Source organism: Scyliorhinus canicula, chromosome 2, assembly GCF_902713615.1.
Source record: "Scyliorhinus canicula chromosome 2, sScyCan1.1, whole genome shotgun sequence".
Taxonomy (NCBI): Eukaryota; Metazoa; Chordata; class Chondrichthyes; order Carcharhiniformes; family Scyliorhinidae; genus Scyliorhinus; species Scyliorhinus canicula.
This window is the reverse complement of record NC_052147.1, coordinates 155,522,750-155,543,903: the sequence shown is the minus strand read 5'-3', so window position 1 is coordinate 155,543,903 and position 21,154 is coordinate 155,522,750. Positions and strand designations below refer to the sequence as shown.

Sequence of the window (21,154 nt, the reverse complement as noted above, 5' to 3'; positions counted from 1 at the left end):
ATCTCCTCAAGACCTTTTTTTAAAAACCAACTTTGAATACCCAATTCATTTTTTCCAATTAAGGGGCAATTTAGCATGGCCAATCCACGTAGCCTGCACATCTTTGGGTTGTGGGGGCAAAACCCACGAAAACACGGGGAGAATGCGCAAACTCCACACGGACAGTGACCCAGAGCCGGGATGGAACCTGGGACCTCGGCGCCGTGAGGCAGCAGTACTAACCACTGCACCACCATGCTGCCCTATGCTCAGGGCTTTAAGGGTGCCACCAAGACCCCAACCATCGACATCCTGGAGAGTATAATTAGCAAGAATGAGAGACTTCAATTATATGGTTAAATTGGTACACTGGGGCTGTTCTCCTTGGAGAAGAGACGATTGAGAAGAGATGTCCAGAGGTGTTCAAAATCCTGAGGCATCTGGATAGGATAGATAGGGAGCAACTGTTTCCATTGGAAAAGGATCGAGAACGAGGAGCATCGAAGATAAATGAAATGAAATCGCTTATTGTCACAAGTAGGCTTCAAATGAAGTTACTGTGAAATGCCCTAGTTGCTACATTCCGGGCCTGTTCAGAGAGGCTGGTACGGGAATTGAACCATGCAATTGGCCAAAAGAAGCAACAGCAGCATGCGGAAAACATTTTTCACGAAGCGATGTGGTTCGGATCGGAATGCACTTCCTGAGAGTATGGTGGAATCAATCATGGCTTGCCAAAGGAAGTGGATCATTATCTGAAGATAATACATTGTTGGGGGGGGGGGGGGGGGGGGGGGGGGGTAGTAGTGCAGGCACGGAAGTGAGTTGCAGAGAGGCACAATGGCTGAATGGCCTCCTGGGCTGTAACCATTCTATCTTCATCTTTTTTTAAAATGTACTTTATTCCAAACATTTGTAAACAGCAACAATAAAATACAAACTTCACAAAATCACAATCCACAGTTAGTACAGTTTCCCCCCTTTTTATCCACCCCGACCCCCACTGCATCTCGAAGCTCTCCGCTGACCCCCTCGACTCAAACTTCATCTTCTCCAACTGGAGAAAGTCATACAGGTCCACAGGCTGCCATTCCCAGAAGTGTATCCGACCTCCAATTTAACAGGATCCTTGGACGGTCAATAGAGAGGCGAAGGACACAACATCGTCCCCCTTCCACTCCAGAAGCTCCAGCACTTCTAATACCCCAAAAAGCACCACCATAGGTTCCGGCTCTGACCTCCACCCCCACAATCTTAGATAGCGAACCAAACACCACCTCCCACGATCTCAGTAAGATGCTCCTTAAAGACATTCCATAAACCCTGCTTCTTTGACCAAATGTTTAGTCACTTATCTACTTCTGTAACTTGGTGTCAGTTAGTTTGATAATGTTTTTGAGATATTTTACTATGTTAAAGGTTGTATATAAATGCTTCTTTGAACTGGGAAATTAAAATCACTTGTAGTGCCTCATCCAAATCAAATTTTGCTTGATATTATGCCCTATTTATTCTGTCAAGACAGTTGTTATTTAAACTCAGTGCAAAGCAAAATCAATTAGATTCTGAAAATAAGCTAAATTGCCCACTTTAGTTTGGCGCGCTGCTTAAATCAGAGTCCTACCTACACCAAGGAGTAAAGTTACATACTATATTCAGGAAATTACTGGCATCATATAGAGATACATTGCCAACAGTTTTCCCTTCCTCTTGCTCACCGCACGCCCATTCACTTCATGAATTAGGATGCATAAAGCCTAATACACAATGAGAGCACAAAATGAATACAGATATGGATGGATGGCAGCAAACCTCAATTGCAGGCAATAGACTTTATTTTGTTCAAACCTGACCAGGGCACGTATCAGACTGGTAGTATATGTATGATATTTTACATTGCTCAGATATCTTACTATTTTCATTAAACTTTTATAATCCTTTATCTTTAGTCTTTATTTTAAAGGCAGTATTCCCTCAGCTAACTTGTTTAAAAGTGACTGGCATTTATGTAAGCCCCTTTGTTAATTAAGCAGTTCTTTGTTTTGATGATTAGGTTGACAGTGATACAATTTGGAATGAGATCCACTCATCTAGTGCGCACGCTTGGCAGCAGGCTGTGTGATGAGCTTGTTTTTAAAGTGGCGACTAAGGAATTGAAGGTGAGTCGTTTTCTTAAGCAATATCTAATAAATGGGAAGTTATGAAAAGGGAAATTCACCTGGATGTAGAAAAAGTGCCATTAAATCCAGGACACTGAATATAAACATTTTCAAATTTTAGGTACTAATGTTTTTCGTCACCTGATCTAAATTACTTTTACATCCTTTTATTTTATTGGTAAGTTGCGATGTTTGTGTTAGCTGTGTCTCAATGGTAGCTCTCAGAAACCGTTTTTTTGAGAGTTCAAGTCCCACTCCAGAGACTTGTACATAATCCACGTTGACACTCCAGTACTGGGAGTGCTTCACTGTTGGAGAGATGCCGTCTTTCGAAATGAAACATTGAATGAGGCCCCATTTGTCTCCTCATGTGGGTAAAAGATCGCTTGGCAGTAGGCAAAGAAGAGCAGTGGGCTTCTTCCCATTGCCCTGCCAATTTTTATCCCTCATCTAATGCCTAAACAGATTTAGGGAAACTTGCTGTGTGCAAATTGGTTGCCGTGTTTTCTACATTACATTACAGCAGTGACTACACTTCAAAAAGTGCTTAAATCGCTTAGAATGTTCATAAGGCCAGAAAGACATAGGCCATTCAGCCATTGAGTATGCTCTGCCCTTCAATGAGATCATGGCTGATCTGATATGTCCTATTGTCATGACAGGCGCTATACAAATTCTAATTCTGTCAGTTAACAGTGTGCATAACTTGCAATATGGGACAGATTCTTCGAGGCCTATGATTGTGGTCTGTATAATTCATTTTAGCCATAATAAGAAAAATTAGAATTGTCACAGATCCACCTGGGATATAAAATTACAAAATAAATTAATTGAATTTGTAAAACACCTTATCTAAGCACATCCCAAAAGTACTTCACAGCCAATAAATACTTCTGAAATATAGTCACTATTTTAATGTAGAATTATTTTTAGAGTGGAATATTAAAAATTTACAGCACAGAAGGAACCCATTAGGCCTGTTCTATTTCTGTTAGCTCTTTAAACAAGCAATGGTGTTCAGGAATAACGCAGCGCGGCCGATACATCCCATGAGAGCCCTTCCACAGGCTTTGCGGCAGTCATTAAGCCTTGCGGGATGCACCCAATTCCGCGAGGCGTCGGAATCAAACTCCCGCCAAATGGGCACTGCCAAGCTTACGGGAGCACTGCCAGAGTGGTAGTGAAATAGTGCCAGAGTGGCAGTGCCAAGGGTCAGGGCCCCAAGGGGTGCTATGCCCATGATAGGAGGCTGGGGGAGATGAAGGATTGGGACGTGCAGGGCATGTAAGTAGGGGTCTCTGAGAGTTTGGGGGAGTGACGGGTGGGGGACCTGTAAGAGGCAGTGGGGAGCCTGAAGAAGGGGGCCCCAGGGATCCCATAGCAGGGTGTACTCACTTGGGGGGTGTGGGGGGTGACATTGCCCATGGCTGGGGGGTGTGGGGGACCCACAAGCTCCCTTAGAGATCGGGCACCCTTTCAAAATGGTGACCCAATCTCTGATTCGGCTCCCCAGTGCTAAAAAAATTCTAAGTGTGGGCGAAACCGATGAGAAACTCCACAGGGCCCAAAAAAGTGACTAAATGTTGTTTGATAGCGGTGGGGAACTGTCTTCTTGCCGGAGAAAAATGTGCACCACTTAACCTCCGATACATTGCCAAAATGGTGCTATCTGCTGAGGCAGTCAGCTAACACAGATCAAACCTGAAATCTCTAGTCTGCATACTGAGCTACTGATTACGTTAACCTATTGAAATACTCAGCAGCGCAGGTTATTTGTTGTTCATCTGTGCAATTGACTGGACGTATGTGTATCAGTGCAAATTGCAACTTGTACTGAATTCTATAAATGATGGTGTTTTGCAGAATGGATTTGCGGTCGTGAGACCTCCTGGACACCATGCAGAGGAGAGCACACCAATGTAAGTAACTGGTTCGGCTTCATCACTGAAAAACAACTTCTATACTACAAAGCACCCACCGTGCAAATACCTACAGTATACAGATTACAGTGGTTCAAGAAGGCGACAGCTTACCATCACCTTCTCGAGGGCAAGTGGGGATGAGCACTAATGTTGGCCTAGCCAGGTGAAGCCCAATTCCATGTACAAACCAAACCAAAGCCACCTGCCATTCTGGTGTAGTTTGCATGTAATTGGCAACATATGAGGTTCAGACAAAGCTGGTGAAAATTTGTCCCTACTGTTCTTTTCCCTCTGATAAATTAGTGAAGGAATGCAGATGATTAAAATCAAGAACATTGCTCTTAACCATTTCCCCTTGTTTTCTCTCTCCCCACTTCTCTTGTCTCCAGGGGATTCTGCTACTTCAATTCCGTGGCCATTGCTACAAACTCTTGCAGCAGAGGTTGAATGTCAGCAAAATCCTTATAGTGGACTGGGTGAGTGAGTCAGGCCAAAGCAAGGCACAAATTAGAGAAGGGACTTAGTCTGCTTTACAGCCCAATTTTAGTCCAATTCTGTTGTGTGTTCTTATTTAAGGTTCCAATCCAGTTGGTGTTTAAATATGTTGATCTCATCTGATCATTTGAGTTGAACTTGGACCGAAGTGACATTTTGGGCATGCTTTTTAAATTGTTTTAATCACTGTTTCAGTTTGGAATTTATTTTTGAGTTATGAATTGTTTTATGTTTTGTCGTCGATGAAATGTGTGGAAAGCTGTGCTGTAGATTGTAATTAGAGTTTGCTTTCCCTCAAAAGAACACGGTGGAGTACCAAGGGACTGATTTCTGGGGTGAGGAGTGGGGTGGGGGAAAGAAATGAAAGAGGGTGAACATGTTTGAGTGTTGGTGACCATCAGTCAGGAAGAATTGTGTTGAAAGAGTCTGCAATCCTTGGTCACAAATTAAATTCTGACCTCGATTTAAAGACGAGTCTAAATTCTACTTTTCAACACTGACCATCAATCTGTTTTTCTGATATTGTGTAACAGGACGTGCATCATGGTAATGGCACCCAACAGGCTTTTCTACAGTGATCCAACGTGCTGTACATTTCATTGCATAGTATGATGATGGCAACTTCTTCCCTGGCAGTGGAGCCCCAGATGAGGCAAGTAATGCAGATTGCTTAGATTACAAAAGAAGTCTCATGTCATTGAAAGCATCAATCATAAACCTAAAATAATTTAATTTGGCTTCTATTCCTTTTCATTGTAATGAATTTGTCAGGTAATTGAATTGTTTGATAATTAAATAATAGAGAAGACATGGCAGCATTTATTTTCAAATTGTTATGATTGCTATCATGATCACTATCCTACTAAAGATGAAACCTAATTCTGAGTTCTGATTTGTTTACCATGTGATGTTTTTGTTGAAAGATATAGTGATCGATACTGCTTTAAATCAGACAAGACGATTAACCCACAGTGGTTAGCACTGTTGCTTCACAGCGCCAGGGTCCCAGGTTCGATTCCCGCTTGGGTCACTGTGTACTAGTCTGCACGGAGTCTGCACATTCTCCCCGTGTCTGCGTGGGTTTCCTCCCACAGGTCCCTAAAGACGTGCTTGTTAGGTGAATTGGACATTCTGAATTCTCCTGTGTACCCGAAACAGACGCCGGAATGTGGCGACTGGGGGCTTTTCACAGTAACTTCATTGCAGTGTTAATGTAAGCCTACTTGTGGCAATAATAAAATTATTATTATTAATCTTTTATGAAGCAAGTGTGTGCTCTTTATTCTAAGTCGTTATATAGCACAAAATTGCACATAGAATAGTCAAATATCCATGAATATCAGGTATAAGGTACGCTGTTTTGTAAATAACAGCAATACCAACGTTTTTTTAAAAATAATTTTTATTGGAATTTTTTACAGAAAATATAACAACAAGTATAGCAACAAGCAGTAATATGCAACTAACAGCCCCATAACACCCACAATTCCCCCCATACCGTAACATCACATATATCACACTCCCCCCACCTCCCCCCCCCAACAAGAGAACTTAACCATAAATAAAATTAAATAAATCAAATTTAAATAAAATACCCCCCCCCCCCCCCCCCCCCCCCCCCCCCCCCCCCCCCCGGGGGTTGCTGCTACTGTCCCAGTAGCAATACCAAAGTTGTTTGGAGTTGCTGTGTAATTTAAGATGTAAAAAATTATTTGAAATGGAAAGACATTGTTTCTTTTGTTGAAAGTGTTTCTGATTTGTGAATTTTAGGTTGGGACTGGCGCAGGGGTAGGGTTTAACCTCAATATGGCCTGGACTGGAGGTCTGGATCCACCAATGGGCGATGCTGAATATTTGACTGCATTTAGGTGAGACTCATAAATATTCAGTGATGTGAGTAAAGATTGTGAACTGTGTTGTTAAATGTGTTTGATTTAATGAGTCATTTTGAAGGGAAGTTTAAGTATTATTTTCTTACATTTTGTGCAGCATTCAAAATCAATAGTTAAGGGATCAGCAGTTCAGTGCTATTGGAGGTGTGAATTAATTTAAAATAAAACTTTTAGCGGTGACTAGATACAATAACACTATGGTATTGACTCAGTTAATGAGCTCCTCTTCAAATTCCCATCCTAGCATTCTCATCTAGGTTACATGAGGGCAAAGCTTTGTTGTGCTTTACTGGGTAAAAGTGAATGCTAGTCAATCATATAATAGAAACATAGAATGTACAGTACTGAAGGAAGACACTGAGCCCATCATCATGTCTGTGCCAGCCAAAAAGATCTATCCAGCCTAATCCCACTTTCCAGCTCTTGGTCCGTTGCCTTGTATCCAAGTGCTTTTTAATTACAACAAAAGTTTCTGCCTCCACTATTCCTTCAGGCAGTGATTTCCAGATCCCCAGCATCCTCTGAGTAAAAGTATTTCTCCTCTGTTCTCTAACCCTTCTACCAATTACTTTAAATCTATGCCTCTATGTGTTGACATATCTGGAAAAAGAAATAGGCCCATCCTCTGTAGGCACCATGTTATTTATTCACCTCAAATCTCCCTTCAGGCTCGGCTATTCCAAAGATAACAGCATTAACCTATCCATTCTTTCTTTAGTCCTGACACATGATGGAGGAGATGGTAGTTCAGTGGTAATGTCACTGGAGCAGTAATCCAGAGGTCCAGGCTCTAAAGATATGGGTTCAAATCCCACCATGGCATTTAAATTGACAATGTGCTGTATAGGAGGCTGTTAAATAAGTTAAGAGCCCATGGTATTACGGGTAAGGTACTGGCATGGATAGAGGATTGGCTGACTGGCAGAAGACAGTGGGTATAAAGTGTCTTTTTCAGGATGGCAGGGACTAGTGGTGTGCCTCATGGGTCAGTTGTGGGACTACAACTTTTCACAATATACATTAATGATCTGGAGGAAAGAACTGAAGGCACTGTTGCTAAGTTTGCTGATGATACAAAGATATGCAGAGGGACAGGTCGTCTTAAGGAAGCAGAGGGGTTGCAGAACGATATGACAGGCTGGCAAAATGGGCAAAGAAGTGGCAGATGGAAATCAATGTGGAAAACTGAGAGGTTATGCACTTTCGTAGGAAGAATGGAAGCATAAACTATTTTCTAAATGGGAAAAGGCTTAGGAAATCAGAAGCACAAAGGGACTGAGGAGTCCTAGTTCAAGATTCTCTTAAGGTTCACTCGGCAGTTAGGAAGGCAAATGCAATGTCAGTATTCATATTGAGAGGGCTAGTATACAAGAACAGGGATGTACTTCTGAGGCTGTATAAGGCTCTGGTCAGAGCCCATTTGGAGTATTGTGAGCAGTTTTGGGACCTGTATCGAAGGTAAGGATCCAGAGGAGGTTCACAAGAATGAGCTCTGGAATGAAGAGCTTGCCATATGGAGTGGGTTGAAGACTCTGGGTCTGTACTCGTTGGAGTTCAGAAGGATGAGGGGGGATCTTATTGAAACTTAGAGGATACTGAGAGGTCTAGATAGGTGGACATGGAGAGGCTACTTCCACTAGTTGGAAAAGCTAGAATCCGAGGCCAAGCCTTAGACTGAAGGGACGATCCTTTAAAACTGAGATGAGGAATTTCTTCAGCCAGAGGGTGGTGAATCTGTGGAACTATTCGCCCAGAAGGCTGTGGAAGCCAAATCACTGAATGTCTTTAAGACAGAGTTAGATAGATTCTTGATTAATAAGAACATCAGGGGTTATGGGGACAAGCCGGAGAATGGGGATGAGAAACATATCAGCCATAATTGAATGGCGGAGCAAGTGCGATAGGCCGAAAAGCCTAATTTTACTCTTATGTTTTATGGTCTAAATTCTATTAATAAAGCTGGAATACAAAGCTAATGATGATCAGTAATGTTGATCATGAAACTATATCGATTGTCGTAAAGACTTATCTGGTTCACAAAAAGAAATCTGCTGTTTGTACCTGGTCTTGCCCACATGGGATCCAGACCCACAGCAATGTGATTGACTCTTAACTATTTCCTGAAATGTTCAGTTCCAGGGCAGTTAGGGATGGGCAACAAATGCTGACTTTGCAAGCAATGCCCCGATCCTCTGAAAGAATGAAGAAGAAAAAAATCCCTGTAAATCTCTTGTACCTTTGCGAGTACAATCACATTATTCTTGTAATGTGGTGACCCGAATTGCATACAGTGGCCTCTAGCATAACCTCCCTACTCTTATGCTCTGTGTCAGAGCATCTGCATGGCCCCTTTGCAGCTAATTTACTTATTCTGCAACTTTGAGGGATCTATGGCACTAACTTCGAGGTCTCTTTATGCTTCTTGGGTCCTTCCATTATTGTGTATTGCCTTGCCTTGTTTTCCCTTCTCAGGTGCATTACCTTACACTTTCCAGATTGAATTCCATGTGCCACTTTTCTTCCCATTTGACCAGTCAATTGATATGTTTCTGCAATTTATAGCCTTTTTCCACAGTCAACCACATGGCCATTTTTTGTATCATTTGCAAATTTGTTTATCCTACCCCCTATACTTATTCCAACTCTTTAATATATATCACAAAAAGCAAAGGAATCATGTGCAACCCCATTAGAAACAATCTTCAACTCAAAAACACCCAATGGCCTTTGCTTCCTGCCACTAAGCCAATTTCCGATCCAATTTGTTCTTCCTCTTGGACCCATAGCTTTTTTCTTTCTGACTACCCTTGCTGTCTGCTGATTACACCTTTATGCTTTATTGACTGAAGATGGTTATGTAGGTTTTAGAGAAGGTGCATATTCTGTATGTTTATTAAAAGGAGCAAAGGCTGAGGCACCATGAAAGGGTCAGGCTGAGGAAGAGGCCTGTATTGTTGCCACAAAGATTGTATTGTAAGCTTGAGAATTGGGGTATTTTAGAACTCAGCAAAGGGTGAAATTGATAGAGCAAAATATATAATCTGAGAATAAACTAGCAAGAATCGAATGGAGAATCTCCTCTTAGAATCTAAAAAGGTAGGGATTAGCAAAAATAAATATGGGTCTCTTAAAGACAGATAAGAGAAATTATAATGTGGAATAATACTTTGTAAAGAAATACTTTGTACCTACCTTCATGGCAAAAGACAAAAATCTTCCAGAAATTGTGGGAAACAAAGGCCCAGTAAGAATCAATAACTTAAAAATAAATTCTTATTATTGAGGAAATAATACTGGAAAGCTAATGAATTTAAAAGTTGACAAATCCTCTATACTTGACAGCCTCCATCCTAGGATTTTAAAAAAAGGTGGCGACAGAAATGGTGGCTGCATTGGTTTTGATCTTCCAGATTTCTCTGATTTCAGAATAGCCCCTTGCAGATTGATAACAAACATAATCCTACTGTTCAAGTAAGGAGGGAAAGAAAAACAGGCAATCAATGTGTTTCTTTAGGAGTAAGAGGTCGATATTTAAAAGCTGTTTTCCATGGCTGGAGACAGTAGGAAGGGTGAAGATTTTCAGGATAAGGGTTTGGACATGTAGGACTGAAATTAAAAGAAAGAATTTCTTCACTCGGAGGGTTGTGAATCTTCGGAATTCTCTACCCCAAAGGACTGTGAATGATGAGTTATAGGGTATATTCAAGATGCGGTCGGCATATCTTTGGATACGAAAGGATTCAAGGGATAGTGCAGAAAGTGTAACGGTGGACTTTTTTTTTCTCTCTTTATAAATTTAGTGTACCCAATTACTTTTTTACAATTAAGGAGCAATTTAGCATGGCCAATCCACCTAGCCTGCCCATCTTTGGGTTGTGGGGGTGAGACTCACGTAGACATTGTGTGATAGAATGTGCAAACTCCACACGGACAGTGACCCGGGCCCGGGATCGAACCTGGGTCCTCGGCGCTGTGAGGCAGCAATGCTAACCACTGCACCACTATGTCGCCCTAGGTGGATGGTCTTACTGAATGGTGGAGCAGATTCAAAGAACTATTCTCCTTTTCCTGCTCACGTTTTTAAAAGTTCTTATTAATTTGTATTTATACGGTACCTTAACTGTGGATAAAAGTGGCCCCAAGTTGCTTTGCAGAATTGTAATCAAAACAAATATACTATTACGATCCCAGAGCAGACTCCAACAGTGGGTAGGATACTGTGCAGAAAGAATGATTTGCCCCAGGAGTGACTGCATGAAGAAAAAGGGCTTGGTATTTTTAAAACAAAACTTTACTGTAACTACAATATTAAGCTTTTTAACTACGCACCCAAAATGAACAGCTTACAATTACACCTTAACACAACACAACTATACAATTCCCCACTAAATTAGAAGAAAAAAACATACAGATCTCAGTCTATCTTACTGTGGGAGAATTATGGATTCATTATCAGGCAGATCAAAAGGCAACTCCTCGCTCCAAAGTTTCTCCACCAACTCCCTCTTTAATGCTTTCAAAACATCTCGCTGTATTCCTTGTCCCCCACCCAGCAATAACCTCAATCTTCCCAAGCTGAAAAACAACTTGTGCAGGATTCTCTATTGCCCGACGCGACATCATAATCGGCGAACGGGCAAGAAAATCGACTCCCGGTGCCGGCGGCGGTTTGACGCCGTGTCAGCCATGCTCCGCCCGTTGGAAATGGCCTAATAGCGTTGTGCGCCGTAGGTACGCATCGGCAGGCACCTCCCACTATGCTCCGACCCCAATGTGCCGGGTTCCCGACCTGCGCGGGACACGTGTAGTCTCAGCAGTCGGGAACCCGGCATGGTGGCTGTGGACTGTGTCCTGTGCCGCCATACTCGGCCGGGATCCGTGACGTCAGTGAGGGGCTCCAGCCTCTGGCACATGTCCTTGGTCGTGAGTCTGCCGACGTTCTGTTTGGGTGTCTCTTCTCTCTCTCTCTCTCTCTCTCTCTTCTATCCCCCCCCCCCCCCCCCCGGTGGTTGGGTGTGTATACACAGCACGTATCAGATTGGGGGGGTGTGTCACGGGAGGCGGGGACTTGATGATGGGGCATGGGATTGGTGTCGGCCTGCATTGTGGAACAAAGAGCCAGATCCATCATACTGATTGTGGTGAGTTGTTTTTTTACTTGTCCCGCACAAGTGTACACCACTGCCCCTCTCTCCTGATGGTGCCTCTGCACTCTTCCCCCCCCCCCCTCCTCCCAAGCCCTCTCAGTGATCCTCAGCGTGCTTGGCCTTGCTTTCACTAGAGCTGTACCTCGGTGTATCTCCAGGATGCACTTCAGAGCTGTGGGCAGCCAGCTGCTAACCATGTCCTGTGGCCTTCGATGCCCCCGGAGAGCCCCACCGCACTTGAACAGCCATGCCGCCCTGTTCCGGGTGCTGACTCGAGACACGGCGTCATCAGAGATGTGGAACTCAGTGGGGGTGGAGTTGGATTGAGCCCCAGCTGCGCCAGCGTGATCTGGCCCTGGCAGCTCCCCAATGTCCACACCATGGTGTTTACGCCCTGGGCGATGCTTATCAGTGACTGGGAGATGCTTGGCAGTGCCTCAGCAATGCCCTCGTGAGACTGGGACAAGCTCCGCAACACCCTGGCCATTCCTATCTGAGACCGGGGCGTCCTACAGCGGCCCATCAAGATCCCCCTGGTACTGGATCACGTCCACCCAGCGAGTCAGACAGCCTACCGAGGCCCTCAGCCATGGTGGGTCGACCACCAACTGCGCCATGTCTTGGACACCTCCACTAATGTTGCTGACGTTGTGAACCAGACTCTCCACTGAGGTCGCCACCATAGCAGTGTTGGTCTCGGTAGCATAGGCGCCATCTCCTGCGCCTGTAGCCTCTGGGACTCCTACAATCGGCAATAGACCTGCTGACATCTCCTTCAGAATATCACGGACGCACCCTAACGTCTGCATCAGGCTCAGCATTTGCCTGGAGCCCAGCTGGTTCTGGGATCCAGCAGATCTCCAACTGCTTACTCGCCTGGGTGTTACTGCCGCCACCTGCGTCTGCAATTATGAGGCGCTGACCAGAATGTGCCCCAGAAGCCTCACCACTACGTTGCCCGCCGAGGTGTGTGTCTCTGCGCTGGTGGAGAGTGGGAATGGCAGCTGTGACGAATCTATGGTTTGCATCCTCGGAGCTCTGCTCCGAGGTTGTCTCCATGTGAGGCAGGGGGAGGTGGGACCACCTTGGGTGGGCCGGCGCTACTGTCTGGATGACCTGCGGGAGAATGAACACGTGGTCAGCGGAAGAAAAGGGTCAGTCTGAATGGTATTAACAACTCATGTTTGACAGGTCCTCCGGGTGGGGCCGGTGGATCCTCACCTCTGTGGCATGCGCTGGCCCTCTGTGTTGGTGACCGCTCTGTCAACCCATAGCCTCCAGGGCCAGTTCCTCGAAGGTGCTGCAGATTCTAATGTACGGCTCCCTGCTGCCAGTATGGGCCCTCTCCCGAACGTGCGACAGCTTCTCCTGCTGTGTCACAAGAGAGGGCAATCATTAGCTGCACGTGTAGTTCACCGGGGTTGGGGGGGCTGAAGGAAAAGTTGGGGGGGTGGCTTTGGGGATGGAGGGGGCCCTGCCAACTCACACATGCGGCCTGATGTAGGTCATTGACCTTCTTGCGACACTGGACGCCTGTCCTCCTGGTCACGCTGCCCTAACTGAAGGTCACAGCTACTTCATCCCAGGCGGCACTGGCTGCCCTGTGGCTCACCGCCAGGACCTTGGGGGAACAGGACATCCTTCCTGGCTTCAACCACCTCTAAGTGCCTCCAGGTCTGCATCTCCAAATCTTGGGGCCAGTCGTCTCAGTGCCATGGCTGTAAACTGTAAGCTGGCTGTGCAAGAGCTGTTTAAGTGCTTCTTGACCTGGTTAGCGGGCAGCTGGCGACCGCGGTCCTGGCAAATCAGCTGGTGAGCGTTCATTTCTGGCATGAAGCCCGTGGGGCCTTCTTAATGGACCAGTTAACATTGTTTTACACTGCCAGCCTCGCCAGGCCAAGCGCCGGGAAGCTCTTGGCCATTCCTGCTCGCAACCACACTTAGAAATCTTTCCAGAGAATCGTGCCCTATGGATTTAAATGGAAAATAAAGAACCAAGCTGATTTTGTATTAGGGGTATGAGGCAAACTAGATAGAAATAAAGAATGTGAAATTATAAATGATTAAAATTACACTTGTGTCATCTGATAATTTGAATGTTACAACTCAGTACCTGCAAGTCTTGAAATCTGATACAGAAACATTTTCATAGTATATGAACTGCATATGTTCAGGGTAGTGAAGCCTCGCTACACGGCAAAAATTTCCTGTAGTGGAAAAGGGCTATAGATTGCTTGTGGACACAATTCTGTCTTTCTTGTTTATTATTATTGATGTATCTGTTGAAAATAAAGAACTATGGGCAGGATTCTCCGTTCTGCCAGCTGCCCAATAGGGTTCCCCATTTGCCCCACACCTTCGGGAAATCCCTGGGCATGGGTGCACTGTTGGCGCAACAGAGAATCCAGCCCAATGTTTTTGAACAGTACGTGCGGTATCATAAGAACATAAGAACTAGGAGCAGAAGTAGACCGTCCGGCCCTTCGAGCCTGCTCCGCCATTCTATAAGATCATGGGTGATCTTTTCGTGGTCTCAGAACCACTTACCCGCATTCTCGCCATATCCCGTAATTCCTTTATTTTTCAAACAACATCTACCCTATCTTTAAATATATTCAATGAAGTAGCGTCTACTACTCCTTTTGGTAGGGAATTCCATACTTTAACCACCCTCTGAGTGAAGAAGTTCCTCCTTGATTCAGTCCTAAATCTGCTCCCCCTAATCTTGAGGCTATGCCCTCTTGTCCTACTTTCACCTACCAGTGGAAACATCCTTTCTACTTCTATCTTATCCGTTCCCTTCAAAATTTTATATGTTTCTATTAGATCCCCCCTCAACCTTCTGAATTCCAGTGAATATAATCCCAATCTACTCAGCCCCTCTTCATACGATAACCCCCTCAACTCCGGAATCAGTCTAGTGAACCTCCTCTGCACCCCCTCTAGTGCTAGCACATCTTTTCTCAAGTGTGGAGACCAAAACTGCGCGCAGTACTCCAGGTGTGGCCTCACCAGCACCTTGTACAACTGCAACATTACCTCTCTACTTTTAAACTCAATCCCCTTCGCAATGAAGGACAAAATTCCATTTGCCTTCCTAATTACTTGTTGCACCTGCAGACCAACCTTCTGTGACTCATGCACAAGTACACCCAGGTCCCTCTGCATAGCAGCATGCTGCAGCTTTTTACCATTTAAGTAATAATCCGTTCTATTGTTACTCCTACCAAAATGCACGACTTCACACTTATTGACATTATACTCCATCTGCCAGACCTTTGCCCACTCACTCAATGTGTCAATGTTCCTCTGTAAGGTTTTACAGCCCTCAGTACACTTTGCTCTGCCACACACCTTCGTGTCATCTGCAAACTTGGATACCTTACACGTAGTTCCCAACTCCAAATCGTCCATATAAATTGTAAATAATTGTGGTCCCAACACCGATCCCTGAGGCACACCACTTGTCACTGATTGCCAGCCAGAATAGCACTCATTTATTCCCACTCTTTGTTTCCTGTTAGACAACCAATCCCCTATCCATGCTAGTACTCTACCCTTAACACCATGCATCCTTTTCTTATGCAGCAGCCTCTTGTGCGGTACCTTGTCAAAGGCCTTTTGGAAATCTAGGTACACCACATCCACTGGGTCCCCTTTTGTCTACCTTGCTCGAAATGTCTTCATAGAATTCCAAGAGATTCGTCAAGCATGACCTGCCCTTCATGAATCCATGCTGCGTCCGTTCAATCTATCCAGTATTCTGAGAAATGTCATTAAATAAATACTTGGGGAGTTTGTCGGGATTCTTGGAATTTTGATGAAAATTACAAGTGTTATTTTAAAAGGTGCTTGAACCGATCAAATACAGTTTGGTATTCTGGCAGATAATACCTTCTTGTCCTCAGAGTTCTAAAGAAGTCATATGAACTCGAAACGTTAGCTCTGTTTCTTTCTCCACGGATGCTGCCAGACCTGTTGAGGTTATCGAGCATTTTCTGTTTTTATTTCTAATTTCCAGCATCCGCTGTGTATTGCTTTTTCCTTCTCACCTTACCTTTTTAATCTTCGCTTGCATTTTTAAAAAGTTTAACTCTTCCCACTTAGTTTCTCTTTCTCTTTATCCCTGAAAGTGTTAAGGTATAGTTCTGTAGGCACAGCATTCTGCAGTAACTTCTTATAGAAGGCATTATTTGCCTTTGGCATTGAGTTTCGTGCCCTTTTTAACCATGAGGGAGGGGGAAGAATCCCAAGCTTAACCCTCTCCTCACTCAATATCCTAGCATGTACATTTTCACTAATTTGAAAACATCAACCCTCACTGATGTCTACTTTGTTACTTGGGCTACCGAGGTCAGTTGCAATAAATCTTGTTGCATCAACTCCGAATAGCAGCTTTCGACTTTATTTTTTCTTTCATAAAATTGTCTATCCGTCTTCACTATAAATAGCTTTTTAATGTACCTGAAAATCATCCAAGTGTATAAGTTATTGGTTAAAATTGTTTGCCTTACTTTGATAGGTCGACACAAAGTTTAGTATTGTCTTACTAACCAGATATTTTCAAAAGAGTACTTCTCACAGCCAGTGAATATTTACAAACTTCTCCTTTGGAAACCTACGACCCAATCTTCAGATAAGGCTTCAGAACATGCCATGCAATTGTTCAAATAAAGATGCAAGATTTTGTAGCCTCATTTACAAATTGTATAGGCTGAAAGCAATTCCGATGGAGTTTTTAATCTGTTGCCAAGTTCCTCGAGTGATGCCATGTATTTTGGGGATTTGAAGTTAACATATTTTAACTAACTCTTTTCTGCAAGTTGTTTCACCAATTTCTAGCAAAATAATGCTTTGAAGTATAGAATTTATAGCACGCATGGGCTTAGGAAAAAATTGCAGCAGGTCATATATTCAGCAGTTTGCAGGTCCCTGGAGACAATAGATGCCTTCAAGGCAGCACCTTGTTATTTAGACCCATAGAATGCCACGTTGCATTTGCAGGGGATCAAGCCTAAGATGAAAAAAGATAAGATAATTGGACATAATGAAATCCAGAAGGCACTCAGTTTCACCATGAACTTGGAAGTATAGTGTAGAATTGAACTTAATTCAAACCAGTCTTGGAAATGCCAAATGCAAGGTCTTTGAAGTTTGTGGGGAATCAGAAGTACTTTACGCTCGATGGTGCTCAAAGATACGTGTTTTAACTCTTAATGGTGCAGAGTGAAAAACATTCCGCTTATTATTATCATGAAACTTAAGAAAAAAATGGGTAAGCGCCAACAGTTTGCGTTTATTCAATTTTTACTCTTGAATATGGCACCATGGATCAAGGACGAATTGCTATTTACAGGCATATAGAGGAATGTTAAACAGCTACTGAGAAGCAAACTTAAAATGGATGAATAGTCATCGACTTGAAGCATTAACTCTGTTTCCCTCTCCACAGATGCTGAGTATTTCCAGTATTTTCTGTTTGTATTTAAAATAAATAATTACAGGAATTGCATCACAAATTAATAACATACTAAAATATAAATGACATCAAACCATTAAATTTATGGAGAGTTTCTCTGCTGATGTGAACGTGCTGCCATAAACAAAGACTGAAACATTCAGTCCAGTCCTGTTGGAAAGCAATTAGTTTTAGAATGTATATCTATTCAGAAGTACACATCTTTTTAAAAAGGGCAGGTGTACCAGTGTGCTGTGCCATGAGTGCAGGCTTTACATTTGCAACTTTTCCCACTTTGAGAGTTCCTAATTTTGATCAGAGCTGTTGCAAAGGAACAAAGTGAGAGCTAGACCCTTCTGAAGGTAAAGGGATATTGTGGAAGTTGTTGTCACAGGCTACCTCAACACATTTCTCCATAGCTGGCTACAAATCGTCAGAACTGATAACTATTTAGCTTCACAACCAGGAATCTGGATGTTGCAAAGACAGTTCACAAATTTACCAGCAAATAAAATTTGGCTTTATTAAAAGACAAGGAAACATATAACCCAAAGAGAATAAGCATTGGTATAGAATGCCTTTAGGTCAAAAACAGAATTTTCAAATAGATTTTCCCTTGTATTTTTATTTCTGATGTATCTAACAAAATTAATTTTCAATTCCCGTGGTGCCAGTGCTGATCTCAGTACTAAATTAATATTAAAATATTATCTTCAGTACATGTTGTATTTTGCATGACCCAACCAAACAAGTGACTATCTCACTATGGTATGAACGACTGGTTTGACCAATTTTAAGGGACCCAGTGTTACATACGTCAAAAATTAGTTAACACAATATACATTAGCATCTACATTATCATGCAGCAGGCAGTGTATAGGCTTTGATGCTGATGTGCATTGACTTACTGTTCTTCACAACAGGAAAATATTATTCAGCACATAATTCCTTCTACATAAAACAAGATCTGGGAGGAATTGCTGAGAAAAATCAGTTCAAGTCTCCCAGGTTCAAAGCGAGTAGGCCGGATTGTTGGAAGCATTTCAATTAGACTAAAATGGAATTGGCTGCCACAATGATGATTGAAGCTGAACTGTTAGAGCAACTCATGCCACCTGACAGGATCACTTCCTTGTTCACAAAAACAGTATAAAGGGAGAAGATTTGAAACTGGTTATGCAAGCATAAACGATTAATGGTGAATCTTTCATAGAATCCCTGCAGTGCAGAAGGAGGCCATTGTGCCCACTGAGTCTGCACCGGCCCTTCGAAAGAGCACCCTACTTAAGCCAGTGCATCCATCCTATCCCCTTAATCCAATCTAACGTTTTGGACACTGAGGGGCATTTTATCATGGCCAATCCACCTAACCTGCACTTCTTTGGACTGTGGGAGGAAACCAGAGCACCCAGAGGAAACCCACGCAGACACGGGGAGAACGTGCAAACTCCACACAGGCAGCACCTTAAAGGTTCTGATTGCGTTCCTGAAAATTGCGACCTCAAGTGAAATCACTTAGTATAGGTCCCCTCCGGAATCAGTACTAAAACTAGAGTTAGGTTCTGTCGGATCTTCCTTATTAGAAAAAAATGTGAAACCGTACTGTAACATGTAAGTTGAAATACTTTACATTGCCAAATTCCTACACTGGTAAACAAAATAACTTTTTAAATAAATTAAATTTTAAAATATCAAAGAAAAATGTAACTTTCCACCTGCAATAACTCCTGCTTGCCACCATTTCTGCTTCCCGAACCTTCTGCGTCTTGATCCTCCACCGTGGTAGCTGCAGATCCTTCCCCTCCTTAACTCTCTGACGACTTGCATGCTCTCCCGTCCCCAACCTCCAACTTGCAGTCTCTCTCTTACCCCCGACCCACTCTCTTGTCAAAGCTCTTGCTCCCTGACTCCCCATGTCACCGCTTGCCCCTCTCGAACTTGCGTCCCTGTTCAAGATGCATATCTGATTTAGTGCAGGAGTTCCAGGGTGTGAAAGTCCAAATGGTGCAGAAGTGCCAAGCTGGGGCTATTGTAAACCATGTTTTTCTTTCCTCAATACTCCTCGCCAGTTCCCTACCCTGAACCCTCGCTATGAGTAAGTGCTCTGGAAATGAGCAGCTAGAGGCAGAAGGAGCAGATTCTAGTCATTTTTTAAAATCTGGAATATCACAGCCCCCGCTCAGCGCTTCAACACCATCAGAACTCTCACTTTCACAGCTCTGGAGCTCTGGAATCAGATCAGACCTGGATTGAACAGGAACCCAGGTTCAGAACAGGGAAGGTGTTAGAAGGTGAATCAGGAACTGGAGATTCAGTGAAAGGGTTGGTGGGCAGGGGAAGAATCTACAAGACAGAGGGTCTGGAGACGGAGAGAGAGACAGCAAGTCAGTGTGTCGGGGAGGGGAAGATCCCGCAAGTTGGAGGATTGGCAACGGGAGAAGTTGGGCACGGGGAGAGGCCATAGGTTGGACATTTAGAGGGTGGGAGAGAGTGCTCTGAAATGACGCCAATCAGCACATTCAGGAAATGGCAATAAAATGAATCTCCAGATGCTCAACGGGATTACAGAACGCATTACCTAACTGATGTGAAAGCAATACAACTTCAAACAGGATAACATTTACCAGGTACTTACTGTATAGTAATTTATTTGCTTGTGCAATGGGCAAGGATTAGGTATTCATTTTGCTGCAGTTGTACAGATAAGTCTATTATTCAAAAATCCATTGTTTTGTAATTAGAACAGAAAATGCTGAAAATATGTGATAGGCAAAGCAGATTTTTAAGAGGGAAATAGAGTTAACATTTCAGGTCCATGATCTTTCATCAGCATTCGTCCTCCCACCTCTATCATTCAACCAGTGCCCTTGTTGTTACCTATTTGCCAGCCTGTCTGATTGCTGCCACACATTGCCGTGGTGTGCAGTCCGCAGATGATATCCTGCACTGTCATCTGCAGTCACCCCCACCAAACGTCAGTGGCCTTCCACTAACCAGTACCCACTGGGTTAGTGCTGTGGAGAGGCACCAGAACAGTCAAGACGGAAAATAAGGAAATTAATTAGTTTACCTTTGTATGCAATGAGGCATGGTTTTATTTAAAAAATTTGATTTGGAATATTTTTCTATTGCCTTTTATTTTTCCACTCTGGCTAAGCAATCACAATTAAGTTCTGTGGCAGAAAGATGGTAAGGTCTGTGAATGTTGGGGAGTTGGGGTTGAAGTTTCTGTTATTGCACTTGAATTAGGTCTTCAAATGCAAAAAGGGGCATCTAGGTTTCCTCCTGCCTGCCTCTTCCAATTTCCCCACTGTTCACCATGTAGCTGGTTGAGAGGACTGTCTCCTTTAGTAGCAAGATTGTGCTAAAGACCACAATGAATCTTGAGACCCCTCTGCCGTGTTTTGCAAGGTTCCTCCAGAGCAGTCGAGACAGTGGAAACATTCTAACACACCAGTGTACTGCTCGTTCACTTATGTGTGGTAGCATGACTTTCCTTGTTCACCTGCTGCTCAGAGTCATCAACTGTGTCTCACAGCAGGTACCTTTTGGTTTCCCTGGTTGCTCAAATGTAGCTGGCACAGCAGACTGCTGCCCAGACATCAAGCGTAAATCTGAATGTTTCTTTGCCTATGATTTCACACCATTGAGGGAATGGAATCTCTTTTGGTTCTGCTATAGGGCAAAAGTTGGCATGCAGTGCCTGCAAAATGATTTATATGCAGTGACTGGCACCATGCCCCATTTGGATGCCTGGAATCGTGCTCAAGCGACATGCTCGTCATGCCTGCTGTTTTCTGGTGAGAGAGAATGAAATACAAATCAGATCTCTGAATAGAGGTCCTCAGTGACCTCTTACTCATCAGTGGATGGTAAACCACAAGATATTGCAAATATCTCCACCTCCAGCTTGGAGGCACCCAGCTGTACAAAAAATCATTGTACGCTCACCTCACCACAGAAAAATCACAAATTCATCTCCAGACAGAAAATCTTCTGATGGGTCTCTTTTTGCCTTCCTCCACATCCTACCCCAGTCATGCTCTACTAGCAGTTTGCTAGAGACCAGATTGCATGTACCCACCCAGCTAGCAGGTAGTGT

At 43.6% G+C, this 21,154-nt stretch overlaps 1 protein-coding gene across 1 annotated transcript in view; it reads left to right on the top strand.

Moving 5' to 3' along the window:
* hdac4 (histone deacetylase 4) overlaps window positions 1-21,154 on the top strand; it is a 699,895-nt gene that overhangs the window by 642,140 nt on the left and 36,601 nt on the right. Inside the window, 9 exon segments of the mRNA XM_038788077.1 lie at window positions 2,033-2,069; window positions 2,072-2,098; window positions 2,101-2,138; window positions 4,002-4,057; window positions 4,450-4,481; window positions 4,484-4,536; window positions 5,089-5,158; window positions 5,161-5,207; window positions 6,326-6,423. Coding sequence (XP_038644005.1) covers window positions 2,033-2,069; window positions 2,072-2,098; window positions 2,101-2,138; window positions 4,002-4,057; window positions 4,450-4,481; window positions 4,484-4,536; window positions 5,089-5,158; window positions 5,161-5,207; window positions 6,326-6,423 — 458 coding nt within the window.